We start from the raw sequence: 17,500 nt of genomic DNA, 5'->3' as shown, positions 1-17,500 counted from the left end.
TCGTCTTTAGTATTTCTGTTCACGAGTGAATGATTTATGAATTTCTGCGCGACCGGCAGGGGATGGCAGATACCTGCACGCAACCGACGCATCCATAAGATTTATATAAGTTATACATCGCCTACAGAATTGCTCTTATTGTTTTATTTGTTTACCCTGGGCCGCACAAAATTATTTTAGCAGATGAATTTATCCCAACAAAAATACGCGTTATCCTATTCAAGTCTTGTGGGAGTGAAATTTGCTGTTAACCCTTCTTGTGTTAAAAATGCGATAAAAGCGGTTATCAAATCATGTGCCTAAACATTTTTGCAGTCTATTTCTATAAAAGTTTATTAAAAATCATTGCGGGCGTTTCGCGCACGCCAGTAGAATAACTATCTCGAACATTATCATATTTCGGGAAATAGGTCCAGAAATCATTTCCCAGTCGGAGTTTTACATATATATATAATCAAACTCCTTTGATAACTTTTTCGAGAATGAATCTTTTGACGTGAACTATACCGGCCCGCCTCTCCTCTAGAAGTCTTGAGTGTCAAAAAAGAAAGCATTTATGTTCTATTTACATATAGATATACAATCCTTTTTGTTACTTGATCTGCAATACAATCTTTCTTACTTTTTTTTTCTGAGTATTAATCTTTGCATGAAACAGCTTGAGTTAATCTTTGCATGAAACGGTTTGTGTTACGCGAACGAAATCCTGACTTGAATTGTGCTATTACACTAAATTTTGATTCACGAGGTAAATTCAAAATCCTATTGAACGCAATTACCAAGAGTTTACAGAGTGTAGGTAAATTATTCTGTATTTTCGTTCTTCGGGTCAAACGAGACGATCTTTGCAGATGCTAGAAAAATAATTTCCCATGGTAGAATTTTGAAACTGCAGCTATAAAAAATTTCTCAAAGGGAACTTTTGAAACTGCATCTCGAATTCTTTTGCCACTACACTGCCCTCGTTTAAAGTCATCAAGAAGAAGAAACACAGTAGGGGATGACTGAACAAATTCAGAGCAGAAAATTATGAGGCTGTCTCAAAACCTTACACCTCCAAGTTACCTCCTTCCCAATCCTCGGTTGGGAGATGTTTTGTAACTACTACTGCGCTAGGATGTGAGAACTACGCCTTACGTTTTAATTTGTTTAACCTAACAGTTAATGATATGATCCAGTTGCTTACAGTTATTATAGTGCAAGATCTCTAAAGTCTCTACTTACAACACTTTTCCGCTCGTCTCTGACGAGGGATCAGCGTCATCTTTTAGTAATTACAAAATGACGTCAAGGTGAAGATATGACTATTTTCAGTCTGTTCTCTTGAAGATGACATATCACCCCGTCTGTCGGTCACCATGGCCATGTTTCCGGCAATGGTTATTCGGTTATTCCCTGATTAAAGAATTTTCGTAAAACCTTTACTTACATTACCAACATTATTCAAATTTTAAAAAACTTATCCGTATGAAAGAATTTTAGGCATGCGCTTTGTGTGTGTGTGTGAGCTTTTTTTTAAGTATCTTGAGAACGCAGAACCTTTAACCTCGTTCTCTCTCAGCAAAATAAACAAGGAACTACCACAGACATTAATTTTTCTATATTGAAAAAATTTGATATGTTTGAGGTATGGTGCCTAAGCCAAATCCTTTGGTGTGAGTTCACTTGATGCAGTTCTGTTCGTTGGCAATCCTAGTTCAAAAAATGATATGCATGATCCAATCTATCTAATAGGCACCGCTGACAAGCGCTGTTCTTTTTTCTGTCGGTATGCCATATGCCGATCCTTTCTGGGGGATGATTATATGTTGGTACGCCTGATCATCATCCTCGAGAACTTGAGGGAGTAATTGTGGCCTCTGAACGCCATCCAGTTGATGCCGTCTCCGTAACTCTTATGGCGTCCGTGGTGGTATCGTCCGTTCAGGTGGGACTGCGGGGAAAAAAAAATTGCGAGTAAATACATTAAAATGCTTGCTCCTATCATTCTGGTGATTTTAGGACCTTGTTGTGATACACTATCTCCTCACCATACAACTAGTGATTGTTGCAAGTTGCAGTAAGGAATTGTCTTACAAGGAACAATCATGAAAATACCATTGGGGTAATTTTCTAGTAAATGTTGGTAATAATTACAACACAGTAGGAAAGAGGTATGGTGTTTGACCAAACTATCTCTAAGCCAATTCTGTTTCTGAAAATTAGAATTGCATTAGCAAATTCTGTACTGCGAGATGCCAATTGAATTACTAAAATATAAGAACTACATCTCTCATGGCTTCAGGATTTTTTTGACAACAGATTGTATTCCCCCTCCCCCCCTTTTTTTTGCTCCCTATGACAAAAGAAGGAGTATCAAGTGTTCCTTTTAGCAGTAAAGCTATCAAATGAATTTTAATATTAAAGTATAATCCTTTGCTCTTTCTGTTTAATCTTCCCCACCAACCGTTAGAGCAAAAATAACAGAATCCTTTACCAAGCAGCTGATCACCATAAAAATAAAAACGCAAGAATCACACAACAAGAATAAACCAACAAAGCTTAAAAGAACCGCTAAACCACTTCCTATGCCTCAGCTATGCCAAACTCCCCTCTATTTCTAAACGAACAAATGGAACCCAGGAACAACAAAGGTAATGGCAATAATTTGAACTTACTTCGTGGCAGGCGGTAAACCACCAGGCACCGTGGAAGGTCCTGGCACAGTGCCCCCGGGGGTTGAAGTCGTTATCTCTGTCCCTTGTGCTAAACGGAGCCCCTTGGTGATACTTCAGGGAGTTACCTGCGAGGGACACCAGATATAAAATTAATTCTTGGGATGAGAGAGAGAGAGAGAGAGAGAGAGAGAGAGAGAGAGAGAGAGAGAGAGAGAGAGAGGAGGGGGCGGCTCTTAGTCATAGTTTCACCTCGACGGAGGCAGGAATTACCTCGTCGAGGCCCTACCGTTTTGAAGGTTTACATTTTGTTGGGACAGTGATCACTCACGTTTGGTGTTTTTCTTTCTTCTCTCTTGCTTTCTGTGCTCGAGCTGCGACCCACAGTGGTCTACTAACAGATGCAATATATTATATATATATATATATATATATATATATATATATATATATATATATATATATATATATATATACACACACATTACACACACACATTAGATATATATATAGAAATATACACACACATTAGAGAGAGAGAGAGAGAGAGAGAGAGAGAGAGAGAGAGAGAGAGAGAGAGAGAGAGAGAGAGAGAGAAGGAAACATAATGACGATGTACTTTTATTCTAATTAGAGCATTCAGCTCTCAAAAAACAGAATTAATTACGTACGGACACAGAATTTGAAACAAAACAGAGTTATGCCTTTCGCGAACTTTTTACAACTAGGGCCAGCAATCTCTACCGGTTTTCAATTTTGTAAACAAAATTCTAATGACGGCACCAATATCGTACAAAAATAATCCTTCTGCCGTTTGCGCAACAGGACCGTTTCTGTAAGATACTGGTGACGTACCGAATTCCTTTATATTTAAAATTAATATTTTGAACGAATGTATTTTCCAAATCACGCATAAACGTACTCTGTGTTTAGGGAACTTTTACGTTATCTTTTGGGAACAGGTTTTCATTTCTGATACTGGTCTTAATTCCATTAAGGAACGAAGTTGTTTGGTCTGTATGGTATACCTCTTGATATACGTATAAGATCAAGTTGGTTTAGGGATGACTAACCAACGCTCTTGAGAGGGATACAAACCTGAGTAAGTCTATAGGCTTCAGATTGTGTTAGCTGTGTGGTGAGTGGTTTCGACGTAAACTTGATGTAGGGGCCTTACATTTAATTAAATCTATTATATATGATTTAATTATATCTACTGTACAGATGCACCATGTCATGATGTTGCTTTAGGTCAGCTGACGTGACTAAATTAAAACGTGACTTTTGCAAGTAACAGTGTATTTTTCAGTCGAGTTTACAGTAAGTCATGTAACACTAATTGCGACCATACGTAGACTGCGAGGTTAAGGCACAACGTTTCAGTAGTTAAGCCAACTCTCCTAAGCATGAAAATTAATTAAATTAGCCATTTAGAATAAGTTAAATTAGTCAGTTTTGGTTAGAATTTTATGCTGTACGGTAAGAGAAAACTAAAAGCACTGAAAATTCTAGAGATGTAGTTGCTAGACAATGATTCCTAGGGAATCTGATCACCAGGAACGGGCAAACAAGAGCTATAATCATCATTTTTATTCTGTTGGGACGTTTTCGACGTAAAATAGAGGTAAAAACACCAAAACATAACATTTTACACTATAGTAAAGTACAAATCAAACAAAGGTCACTCTCAGGAGTAAAATATTTGTTTTTTATAAACTACGTTACCATCAATAAAAACACTACTCAGGAAAGAAGAAACCATAGTGACTTAAAACTAATACAATTCAGTGAATGCAATGTCATTAATAAAACTAAACTCAAGACGAGAGAAATAAAAGTTCACAGACATCAAATAAAACACAGGACTAAGAAACCTTAAAAAACACACAAAATCCAAGACAAGAAAAGAAAAAATTACATAATAGATGGATTAGCCTAATGACTGGAAAGCGAGAGCGGATGGAAAATCAGTATATTTATAGGTAACGGAAAGGAAGACTGATCTTGGTTGCGTTGTGGCTTAAGTTTGTGAATATATAATATAGATTCTAAAATCCTCAAGTCAGACAATTTTGAACAAGAATCTACAGTTTCTAAAATCCCTTATACTAGGTCTTGTCTGATTGCATCTACTGCAGTGTTCACAGACTGAAGACTGCTGCTTGATTGCTAAGTCTACCTGTCTTGTCACTCATCCCTGCATGCTGGCAGGATCTTGTTTTGAGCGCCTTCATGGAACTACCCAAATTCCCCACTTGGCAGGTGGGGGATAAGTATATAATATAGTAAACGTTACCAGAACGAATCAGGCAGTTTATCTTTGAAAGGGCCTACTTTTTATTTGTAAAGCCATTACTAAAAATATAATCTCTAGATAAAATTTATCGAAACAGTATTTCAATTCTCTCTCAAGTTACTTAATTGATTTTACCAATGTAAGGCAATTTGCAATAAAAAAAAAAAACTGGTTTAGGAACTGTAACATCTGGCACTTTCGGACTGTAAACATTTTCCAGAAATAGCCTAATATGTTTAAAGACCAAATTGGTTGGGTAACCATTATTTGCAAAAACTTTTACCAAGAATTCCATCCCTTCATGAAACAAAGTGAAATAGGGACATAACTTATATGCCCTGTAGATTAAAGTATTAATTGCATTTAATTTGAAAATGTTTGGACAATAACTGAAAAAGCTCAAACTCAATCCTGAAAAAGTAGGTTTCCTGTAAAAAGAGAATGAACTCTCAGATTTTGTGAATGAAAATGTCTAAAAATGGCATCTTATTATTCACCTCCCTTTCTACAGTAAATTTGATATTTTCATGTTTGCCATATAGGTAATGAAGAAAACTATTAGCCTGGTGTCCCATATTCAAAAATTAAAATAGTGTCATCTACAAATCACTTATAGAACAAAGGTTTAAAATGAAATTCTTCGGGCAGTTCTTCATGCTAAAAAAAAATACATGAAATTGGGCTACCCATTGATACCCAATCTACTTGTAAGTACAACTCATCGTTAATTAAACATGAAGTACGTATCTTTACGTGTTGCCTCCCAAAGTGTCTTGAACCTATTTGTAGGCAGATTTCTGAGAGGGTTCCCATCCTTGTACATTTCATTCACTGCTATGACAATGGTTTCATTAAGAGGTATGTTCGTAAATAATGATTCAATATCAAAACTGCATAAAAAATAATCATGAGGTATATTCAAATGCCAAGTCATTAGCTAATTCATATGAATTTTTTTTTAGAGAATAAGTAGCGTAAGTTATATTTAAAAAGGGTACTATGAATTTCGGTAAATTATGTGACGGGGCCTAATGTGAGAAGCAACAACCGGTCTTAAGGGTACGTTCGGCTTATGGATCTTCGGTAATCCGTATGAAATAGCGGGGGAACAGCCACGTGCATAACAGTTGTTGTATTCTTCATCTGAAATATAATCACCTTTTTTCTAAAAAAATTAAGCAACCTGTTTATTTTATCTTCATTCAGGATATTCCTATGATAGGGTCTGTATGTGGCATTTTCTTTAAATTTAGTAGTGTCATTAAGTGTAGCTAACATTTTATCAATGTAATCCTCTCTGTTTTGAATGACTACAACATTTCTTCTCTCAGGTTTGCTAATGATCAGAGAATTATTCTTTCCTAAACTCGTTAGTAAGTTAATATCATCCTTAGTAAAAATCGGGTACATGATAGACTTGAAATTATAGAAAAATTTGTAAGTTATTGACTGAACTTGCCTAACCATGACCTTAAAATATTTTCTCTGTAAAATAAAGCTGTTGTTTCACTCTGTTAACAAGGGATTTCCAAAAGAAAGGAAATATCTCGTGAATTTAAGTCTGTTCACTGGGAAGCAAATATTTAGACCAAAAGATAGTGAAAATTAGTTTAACTATCTTTTGGTCTAAATTTTTGCTTCCCAGTGAACAGACTTAAACTGACGAGATATTTAATTTCTTTTGAAAATCTCTTGTTAACAGATTGTGAAACAGCAGCTTATTTTACAGGGAAAAGGTTTTAAAGGTCATGGTTAGGCAAGTTCAGTCAATAACTTACAAATTTTTCTATAATTTCAAGTCTATCATGTACCCGATTTTTACTAAGGATGATATTAACTTGCTAAAGAATTTAGGAAAGAATAATTCACTGATTATTAGCAAACCTGACAAGGGAAATGGTGTAGTCACTCAAAACAGGGAGGTTTACATTGATAAAATGTTAGCTATACTTAATGACACTACTAAATTTAAGAAAATGCCACAGAAAGATCCCTATCATAGGAATATCCTGAATGAGGATAAAATAAACGCGTCGCTTAATATTTTGCAAAAAGGTGATTATATTTCAGATGAAGAATACAACAACTGTTATGCAAGTGGTTGTTCCCCAGCTATTTTTATACGGATTACCGAAGATCCATAAGCCGATCGTTGCTTCTTATAATATGCCCCGTCATATAATTTAGCGAAAATTTTAGTACCCCTTCAAAATACTATAACTGAAGCCACTTATTCCCTAAAAAATTCATATGAATTAATTATTGACTTGGCATTTGAATATACCTCATAATTATTTTTTTATGCAGCTTTCATACTGAATCATTATTTACGAACATACCTCTTAATGAAACCATTGTCATAGGAGTGAAATGTACAAGGATGGGAACTCTCTCAGAAATCTGCCTACAAATAGGTTCAAGACACTTCTGGAGGCAACATGTTGACACGTACTTCATGTTTTGATGAGTTGTGCTTACAAGTAGATGGGGTATCAATGGGTAAGCCCAGTTTCATGTATTTTTGCTAATTTGTTTTTACGTTTCCACGAGATAAAGTGGTTGAAGAACTGCCCGCTACATTTTAAACCTTGTTCTATAAGCGATTTGTGGATGACACTATTTTAATTTTTGAACATGGACACCAGGCTAAATAGTTTTCTTCATTACCTATATGGCAAACATGAAAATATAAAATTTACTATAGACAGGGAGGTGAATAATAAGATGCCAGTTTTAGATATTTTCATTCACAAATCCGAGAGTTCATTCTCTTTTTACAGGAAACCTACTTTTTCAGGATTGATTTTGGGTTTTTTCCGTCATTATCCAAACATTTTCAAATTAAATGCAATTAATATACTTTAATCTACAGGGCATATTGTTTATGTTCCTATTTCGTTTTGTTTCATGAAGAGCTGGAATTGTTGGTAAATTTTTTTTTAAATAATGGTTACCCAACCAATTTGGTCCTTAAACATAGGCTATTTCTGGAAAATGTTTACAGTCCTAAAGTGCCAATTGTTACAGTTCCTAAACTAGTTTTTTTTATTGCAAATTGCCTTACATTGGTAAATCAATTAAGCAACTTGAGAGAGAATTGAAATACTGTTTTGATAAATTTTATCCACAGATTACTTTTAAATTCATTGTTAGTAATGAATGATTTTACAATAAAAAGTAGGCCCTTTCAAAGATAAACTGCCTGATTCATTCTGATATTGTTTACTATATTATGTTTGTCCCAACTGCCAAGTGGGGTATTTGGGTAGTTCCATCAAGGCGCTCAAAACAAGATAATGCAGGGATCAGAGAATGGACAAATAGAGACTTAACAATCAAGCAGCAGTCTTCCATCCGTGAACACTGCAGTAGATGCAATCAGGCAAGACCTTGGTATAAGGGGGATTTTAAAACTTCATTAAATGCAAAAGAGGAATGGCACTCAAATTTAATCCAAAGGGCAAGCTCTGGGACTTACAAGGTCATTCAGTGCTGAAAGGGAAACTGAGCAAAAATGTTTAACAGGAGGGAAAACCTCGCAGTTGTACTATGATAACCAAGGTCTTTCTGTAGACCTTGATGATACCATTGTTAGGAAAGGGTGAAAAGGAAGTCGGAAGAAAGAGAATATGAATGATGAAGAAGGTACAGTAAAAGGAATGAAAGGGGTTGCAGTTAGAGGCGAAGGGATGCCGCAAAGTACCTTAAGTAATGTCTAAAGTACACCACATGAGGTGAACTTATAGCACTACCCTCTCTCTACGAGGAAATACAAAAGAGGCAATGTTGCCTTAAGCAATTATTACTTTAATGAAAGAGTTCCATCATAAACACGTACACAGATACACAAACTTGTAAACAAACAAATATATTTTTTACAAACTTACTATTCGAAAAGTTTTTGACTGGGAACAGCTCGCCCATTATTTTTCCCAATTTTTCTTTTATGAAAATTATTTTGTAACTAAAGAGGTTTTAACTTGACAATAAAATGTGGAAAAAATGCGACCTGTAACTAAAGAGGTTTTAAACTTGATAATAAAATGTGGAAAAAATGGGATTGGTTCCAAAGTCAATACCCATTAACAAAAATTATATGTAAGTACTCAACACCAAAAATTAGTATTTAATGTATAAGTAATTTAAATAAATAAAAAAAGAAACGAAAGGCGTGCAATCAAGCCCAATGTTACGAGGAAACGGAATGGCCAGTAAAATTAATTAAAAACTGCCCACTTTCTGAAGCTGTGTGGGCTGTAGGTGCATTCTGTACTAATATATACATTCCAGCTATATCATTCGTACCCTGAGTAGAGGCATAATAAAAATTTAGGAATAAAAAAAAAAAGATATTCACGAAGACATTTAAGGAAACCCAGAGGATGTGTTATTGTCATTCCTAGATTATACCCCACGCTGTTTCCGAGATTTATAGTTGATCATAAATCATGATTCAAATTTGCATAGGATGTGGTATATCATATAACTATGCTTTTTTTTTTAGGCGTGGGCATTGTTCAGGAAGAAAAATATAGGAATGGAAATGTGCATGTGTGCGAAAATTGGCTTAGCAATGTCCCTCGTCATCATGATTTTATTCACTGTTGTTCATAAAGAAGACAAATCAAGCACATAAAGCACAGACAGGCAAAATGACGAAACAAAAATATTTATCCTTGACATGAAAAGAGACATGAAATGAAGAGTAAGAAACAAATGACTGGGAATGAAGTTAATGTAAGATTCTCTGACGACTGGTCATGGTAATAAACTCTAATGGGTCTTTTTTGCAGCTAGCGTGCTGATTTGCATACCTTGAAATGTTCAAGGGTAAAGCTGTTACCGCGAGTTGTTACACTGTAATCCTAAACTTACTCTGGAAAAATACTTCCAAAATTATATAATATAGACGTGTGAAACTCCTAAAACAGAACTGTAAAAACCGACGCCTTATACTTTAAGTATATATCTTTAAAATAATCTGTATTACAGACTTTATAATCTGTATGTATTGTGCAAGCATATAAAGTTCAAACCCCAGTTATGACAATTTTTTTTAAACACCGACCTATATACAATCCCAACTTCGACTTAATCGATTCAGTTGACTTAATGCAGCTGGAAAAATTATTTTTTTGATTCAATTACTTGCTGGTTTGCAGGGACATACCGCTGACTCTGAAATCTGTCATCAACTTATAAATACCTAATGATGATTTAGTTACTTATAGGATCCTAATAACAACTGCAATATTTTATCAGAGACTTACACTGAATTAATATCCGTATGCACAAGCATGATGAACGATTGTAAATCCGTATACTATCTTGGTTAAGGCATCTTTCTTGTTCAGCTATAATAATTCGCAATCTTTGACATTTCAACTTTCGTTTTTAAAATCTGCAGTAAAATAAAGCTTCCGGTAGTCATTATGGTTAGAAATTTCTCAAATAAAGATAGTACCATCTTATAGTTCTTTGACATTTCCTCGTCAAAATAATAAAATTTCAACTTTACAATATCTTCTGGAATAACTAATTCCTAATATTTCACGTTGCTTTATAAAGTTCGAACTCACGCTTGTCATTATCCTAAGCTGCTTTCCAAAGCTCTAAAGCCGATCCAATTCGTAAAATTCGGAAAAGACGTCAACAATCGGGTATCAAAATGAAATGTGTTATTTATTCAGGCTTTCAACTTCAGTGATTTTGTCTACGAACAGCTGTATCAACAGACTGCTTTTATCGGCTCCGGCATTAATCCCAACTAGCAAGTATCCGCTAAAAAATAAAGGGAATCAGGAGTAATGACACTTCAAAGTCAAAAGCACTTCAAAGTGTATGCGCGCTACACTTTATATATTCATATTTAGAGACGACAAGTTTTATTCAGAAAGGAATTCTGCTTAGATTCGATCAATTAGAATTTCAGTAAATTATAAATAGCAAGGCTATGACCGAGCGCTTTAAAAATGGGGAGAGACAAGGTCCTGAAGAGGACTTTTAAAACACTGTAATAACTGGTGCAGTGATCCACGGGGTTAAACATTTACTTAAATCAGATTTTTTTTCTTTGAGCTGACGACAAATATTCACAACCGGTATCATTAAAGCCAATCTTGATTGGCTGTAGGTTCGTGCTGCTCACCGCTCATCAGAGTCGACAGTTCATTTGCATCTGCCAGTCAGAAGCATGACAGAATCTTAAATTACGCATCTGCCAGTCAGAAGGATGACAGAATCTTAAATTACATCTGTCTGGGTTATTTACCGTCATGAAAAAATGGAAGAATTTCAAGTTAATGCTGATGATAGCATTCGTTAAAAAAATTTACAGAAAGACTTGAATGTTTGTTGGTCGGTTCACCTTTTGTCTTTTTCAAAGTCATATATAAAGAATGTTTTCCACTTTACCTGCAGTTCCTTCATAGTCTCCGAGGCTCAGCGTATAGTTGTGGTCCTCCATGCCAAGGGCGAAGTGCTTGTAGACGGCGTAACGCGTCTCATTGGCCCAGTCTTGAAGGTCGACTCGGAGTTCGTAATCGCCCGACTGAGTCAGCTGGTGAATGTACTCGTTACCTATGAGAAAAAAAATCAATCAAACATGGTAAAGAACTGATGACTCACCAATATCGGTGTTCACCTGGCATTTAGAAAATAGTTTGATTTACCTGCTAAATGGAGAGGAAATACGCTACAGAATAGATCCACAAGTTTTTATGATGATTTGTATAAGAAATATTTATCCTTTTGCATGCTAAAACAAAGATGAAAAACCATGGGGACAGATAGACCACCCAATTTTTGAAAGATTCTGTTTTATGTTTTTTTATGGGAGACTATTTTTGACTGCTGCTGTAGGCCTTATTTTGCAATTCACTTGATGCCATCTTTTATATTTCTCTTAATTACTGATAAAATACTCTATTCTTTCCTCACTTATTGTCGTGTGATTTTTCTAATTTTCTCCCGTGCCTTTTTCTTAGTTCCTCTCACCTATATCCGTGTCCAGTATCATCGAGTTTTCTCTCCATCTCAAATTTCCCAATCCATACCACTTCTTACTTACCTAGCCAATATTCCCCTTCCAGATTGCCGAAGCCCCACTTGTACTCGGCCCAGTCCCGGAAGAAATCGACCACTGGGTGGGGCGTGTCCGTGGTCGTGGATCCTCGTCTCTGGATTACCGTCCAGGAAGGTCCGCTTCCCCCGTCCTCCAGCTCACACCACACCTGAGGTTAAAGCAAAAGAGAGGAGATTTAATCATTTGTGAGAGCTTTCATCTGGTGTGATGCACAGGTGCGTGTGTGCTTGAATGCATCGCCAGGCGTTAATGACGGTGCTCAGGTAAGATATAATAGCCATCTGTGATATCGTTGTCCCCTGGTACGATCCAGGCCCGAGTGTCATAGTCTGAAATCTGTGGCGATATATTTTTTCGCTCGAACATTCTCATAAATGGACAAGGCTTGAGTTTTTTCTTTTTTTAGTCATATAAGAAAATGTTTAAAGTCACAGATGTCCATTCTTCAGTATGTCTTTGTATAACGAAAACCACGAATGACAACCTCCCTTTTGTAGATACTATAATCTATATGTAACACGTATTTGTCATTGTATAATGTATTCTCGCCTCCCATGTACAGTAGATATATATCACTGTATATTGATAAGTGGCAACTGTATTTTTGCCTCACATGTATGTTGATAAGTGGCAACCGAACGCATTTAAATCCAAATTATCCAATGCCCATTGCCCAGCAGTATGCCGCTTCCCCTCTCCGAGTTCAGTTGCGAACACGAATTGTCCTTGTTGCATTTGTAACCTTTCCTAATAAAGAACCTACATTTTAGGTGAGCTTGTTTCACATCTCATGCCAACCCACATGGCACAGTAAGGTATTACAGGAAGAAGCTACAAGAAGCAAGCAAAGATACAGGAGATTTGCAGAGAACCGGAAGAAAACCGACTGAGGACCACACACCAGCAGTTACCCACTTCTCTCTCTCCCTGCAACGGACTTTATTTGCTGGTATGTGAAACTTATCATATGTGCAGTGTAAGCCAACTAGTGCCAGTATTTCACATACTGCACTTAAAATACTGTACATTTCTGTTACAAAACATTATTCACAATGGAATCTCCACGTTCTCAGGACAGACGTGATGACACCCCACTCGCCCAGTGTTCAGTCCCCACCCGCTCTCCACCCCCCAACAACAATACCCCAATCAGCTGATTTCCTTTCACTCATACAATACCTGGCGAAATCACGGGTCGAGGATCATGCCAGAATCAGACAAGAGGGGGAAAGGAGGAGACAAAAAAGAAGAGGAGAGAGGAAGAACCACCGACAGAAATTCGCAGGCCACTACAGTGCCCTTCTGGAAATGCTAGCCCCTCCCCCCATACAGCAAGCAACCACAGGAAGCCCCAGAGCGCCTCCTCCAACACCCGCAGCTCCTACCTTGCCACTAGAGGTTGCAGCGACCCCGCCAATAACCCCCACCACAAAAAGCAATCACCCAGAACCCACACCCCCCTCCCTTCGCCCAGATACAATTTTTAAAATTTTTTGGGAATGGTGATGTCGATGGGACGATTATTCAATCATGGTGGATCTGCCCAAGTTACCCAGAAAGAAACAATTAATCCAGATGAGGATGTGTCTTGCCTTGGAGACACAAAGGATCCATGAGCACACCCTAGACACCCCTGGACACCGGAAAGTGTCAACAAAGTCTTGGATGCCCTTCAAGAACATATGAAGAGCCTTTGCAATGAGAATCTACATCATAGGGAACTACTCACCTGTGAACAGTTGGAGGATAATCTTTTTAAGACTCACCAACATTGCAGAGGAAGTAGATGTCTGTCCTGGTAGATCTTCAGTTTGTGAGCAAACCCAGGTGAAGATGATCATCCTCATGGGAGTCAGGGATGAAGAACTGACTAAGAAACGCATAGCCCTTGACACCAACTTCTTTCTACAGGATATTATCAACATGTGTAGCACCTATGAAGCCACCAGGAAGGCCACCTCTACAATTCATGGTTCACCCTCTCAGCTATGTTCCCTCTCAAAATACAGGAAACAGAAGAAACTGTGCCCACAAGGGGCACTGAGCCAAGGCGCAGAAGTGCCCCGCCAGACAGGTTCAGTGCCACCACTGCAACCGACAGGAACATTATGACAAGCGCTACTGGAAGATGGAGCATTTTCCTGAGTGAGGACTGCCCTGGCTAGTCCATGAGTCCTTGCCTCCTTTAAACCAACCCTCCCAGTTATCCTACAGACCGATGCTTCTTGACTCAACAGACTAGGATATGCCCTTCTATAGGACCACAGCAATGGAAGACTCAACTTAGTACAATGTGGCTCTCATTTCCTCGCAGACACCGAGAAGTGCTACGCCACAATCGAGTTGTAGATGTTAGCCGTAACCTGGACTATGTCCACGTGTTTGCACCTGATAAGCCTCCAGCATTTTACGCTGATGGCAGACATCGCCCACAGGTACCAATTCTCAACCACTTCACTCTGGATGCAGTCGAGAATCCCTGTTTGCAACATCTCAAGGAGAAAATCTCACTGTATCTATTCACAGCCGTGTGGCATGCTGGTAAGCAGCTTGGCATATCTGACACCCAGCTCACGCCACAGGACGAAACCGACTGTGTTGAGGCCTCACCCCAGGATGCTGACAGGATTATTCAAGATCTTTGTGCTTCCACAAGGGAACCTGTCGTACATCCACCTTTGAGACTGCATGCTCTCGGGATTTCCTAACAATTGTTACAACTTACATAATTCATTGCTCCCATTCTGGAAACTACAGGACACCCTCTCAGTTGACACTGCACTTGTACTTTATGGAGCAAGGATTGTAGTTCCTGCTGCCCTTTGCCACTGCACTCTATCATGACTCCATGACAGTCACAGAAGAATAGAAGCCATAAAGCGACGGGCACGACAGACTGTTTACTGGCCAGGAATTGACTCTGACATTGCAAGTACTGTCCAAGCTTGCAAGCCTTGTCAGGTTTTACAACTCAGCCTCCAGCAGGAACCTCTTCAAAATGACAACCACCCTGCTTGGCCCTTTGAGTCTGTGTCAGTGGAATTCTTCAGTGTCACAGGGAAGTCATTCCTCATCGTAACCGACAGGCTTTCTGGCTGGCCTACGGTTGTCCCATGCTACAGTGACACTACCGCCTCTGCAACGATCAGGGAAGTTGGTGTCCCACTTCGCCTCAGGACCAATGGCGGACCTCAATTCACCAGCTGTGAATTCAAGGATTTCTTGGAGCAATGGGGAGTACATCATCTCATTACTTCCCCACACTACCTACAGTCCAATGGCCATGCCGAGGCCACTGTGAAGCAACTTGTACTGAAGATTGCGCCTTCTGGCAACAGGGACTATGAAGACTCAACTGTGACCTCTTGGAGTTACAGACCACTCCAAACTTCACGGACTGCTCCCCTGCACAAATCCTATATGGCCACCCTCTTCGCTCCTGTGTGCCTGCTCATCCTCAGTCATTCGCATAGGAATGGCTTGAGAAAGCTGAGGACTGCGATCGCCATGCTGCCATCCAAAGCCGAACTTGTACAACATGCACGTCCCCTATCCAGGCTAGAAGTTGGGCAGTCAGTCAGGATTCAGGATCCAACTTCTCACTGCTGAGGCAAGGTTGGGATCGTCATGAGCCATGGCAGGTCAAGGGACTATGAAGTACATCTCACCAGCGGACGAGTATACTGGGGGAACTGGCGCTTCCTGTACCAACCCCTGGCACAGACTCTCTGCCTCACATCCCTGCGGACCTTTGCACGGACACAAAAAAGCCTTCCTACAGCCCCACATAGATCTCCCAGGTTTTCCAGATGAAGACCCCACTTGAGGTGGGGCTACAAGATTGAAGGGGGGGGGAGGTGTAGATACTACAATCTATATGTAACACATATTTGTTGTATAACATTCTCGCCTCCCATGTATATAACATTGTATATTGATTAGTGGCAACTGTATTCTTGCCATACATGTATGAGTATGTTGAGAAGTGGCAACCGAACACATTCAAATCCAATGCCCAGGAGTATGCTGCTTCCTTTCTCCGAGTTTGGTTGCTCACACGCATTGTCTTGTTGCATTGTAACCTTACCTAATAAAGAACCTGCATTTTAAATGAGCTTGTTTCACGTCGCATTCCAACCAACCCCCTTAATGAATATAATTTTCAGCAGCCTGGAGGCTGCCTTACATATCACATCTCAAGCCTTACTAGTCACTGAAAGGAGGAGAAAGACAGTGCACAACAAACTAATATGAATTGTCTTTTCATATCTCCTGATTGCTCTAAAATATGAGCGGCTGTAAAAAAAAAAAGGGGGTGGCTCATCAGCAGCAATACAGGCCCTCCTGAAAAAACTGCAACAATTACCTAGATCTTATACACGCATGCACACACACGACATCTTTTGCACTACCTTTTGTCACACTCTCCATCCAGCCTTTTCTAGATCTTCCTCTCTCTCCTGGCTAGTGTTTTCGAATTATGCACTTTCAACGTACTGCACTCTGTTCTTCCCACATGATAAAACCATCCCGAAACACTCTGATCTATTATTTTAATAGCGAAAATACTTGCATAAATAACGCAATCGAAATACAAGTTTGGAAACAGTACATTAGTTTCATTATACAAAAAAAATCAATACCATAGAATATATAAAAATATTTTTTAAAGTGTTAATATGATCGCTCACTATGTTTGCTAAGCTTCATGCATACTGCTGTTAATGAAAACTGGTACAAGGTGGTACAGAAAGGGAGTTTGACCTTAAAGGTGGGTATAACTAAACCGTGAAAATAACAGACAAATAAATGATGAATACAAAGTATGACACTATCAATAACGTTGGTTAACTTCACAAAGTAACACAAGATGCGTGCACATGAGGGTCGAGTATTCATGCAACCTTTGAAGTTCGGCCCCGTTTCCCTTTTTTGCCTTACTGGATATTACTGTGGATGTTCATAGTGCAAGCTAAACATTAAATGCAAATCTCAGACTGGGGATTTTGAAAATTAGAAAATGCTCGATGTAAACTATCTTCAAACCCTGCAGTATTCACGCTATAGCTATAAGCAGAGGAATACAAGACATACAGTAGCAGTTTGGTAAATGAAATCTGACGAAATAAGCCCGTACAATTACTAACACTTGATGGCTGTGATCATATATATATATATATATATATATATATATATATATATATATATATATATATATATATATATATATATATATATATAATGTATGTACGTATATAAATAGTTGTTAATTTTCTTCGTATGGTATTCATCAGCGATTCAGTAGTTAATGTATATATGCGTCAGTGACCGTTGTGTTTTTGTTTCTCTAAGTTACCCCCTGTTCACAAAAACAATATAGATTCTATATATATATTATATATATATGATGACACTTCCCTTTCCTCCTGGTTTCTTGCGTTCCAAGTTCGATTTCCCGAAAGGACA

At 38.2% G+C, this 17,500-nt stretch overlaps 1 protein-coding gene and 1 long non-coding RNA gene across 2 annotated transcripts in view; one reads left to right on the top strand and one right to left on the bottom strand.

Annotated features, from left to right (window-relative positions):
- LOC136854200 (uncharacterized) overlaps nt 1–12,177 on the top strand; it is a 154,705-nt gene extending 142,528 nt beyond the window's left edge. Inside the window, exon 4 of the long non-coding RNA XR_010857663.1 lies at nt 12,042–12,177. This is a non-coding gene — a long non-coding RNA (uncharacterized lncRNA). The remainder of the gene's footprint in view (nt 1–12,041) is intronic.
- LOC136854199 (fibrinogen C domain-containing protein 1-A-like) overlaps nt 1–17,500 on the bottom strand; it is a 514,845-nt gene that overhangs the window by 1,236 nt on the left and 496,109 nt on the right. The window contains exons 11-14 of the mRNA XM_067130506.1: nt 12,020–12,182; nt 11,365–11,529; nt 2,658–2,782; nt 1–1,933 (exon numbers count right to left, since the gene is read on the bottom strand). The exon at nt 1–1,933 is cut by the window's left edge and continues 1,236 nt beyond it. Coding sequence (XP_066986607.1) covers nt 1,802–1,933; nt 2,658–2,782; nt 11,365–11,529; nt 12,020–12,182 — 585 coding nt within the window. The 3' untranslated portion in view covers nt 1–1,801. The remainder of the gene's footprint in view (nt 1,934–2,657; nt 2,783–11,364; nt 11,530–12,019; nt 12,183–17,500) is intronic.

This window comes from Macrobrachium rosenbergii, chromosome 28 (assembly GCF_040412425.1).
Source record: "Macrobrachium rosenbergii isolate ZJJX-2024 chromosome 28, ASM4041242v1, whole genome shotgun sequence".
NCBI classification, from domain to species: domain Eukaryota; kingdom Metazoa; phylum Arthropoda; class Malacostraca; order Decapoda; family Palaemonidae; genus Macrobrachium; species Macrobrachium rosenbergii.
Note: the sequence above shows the minus strand (reverse complement) of the source record. Positions and strands in the feature narration are given on the sequence as shown.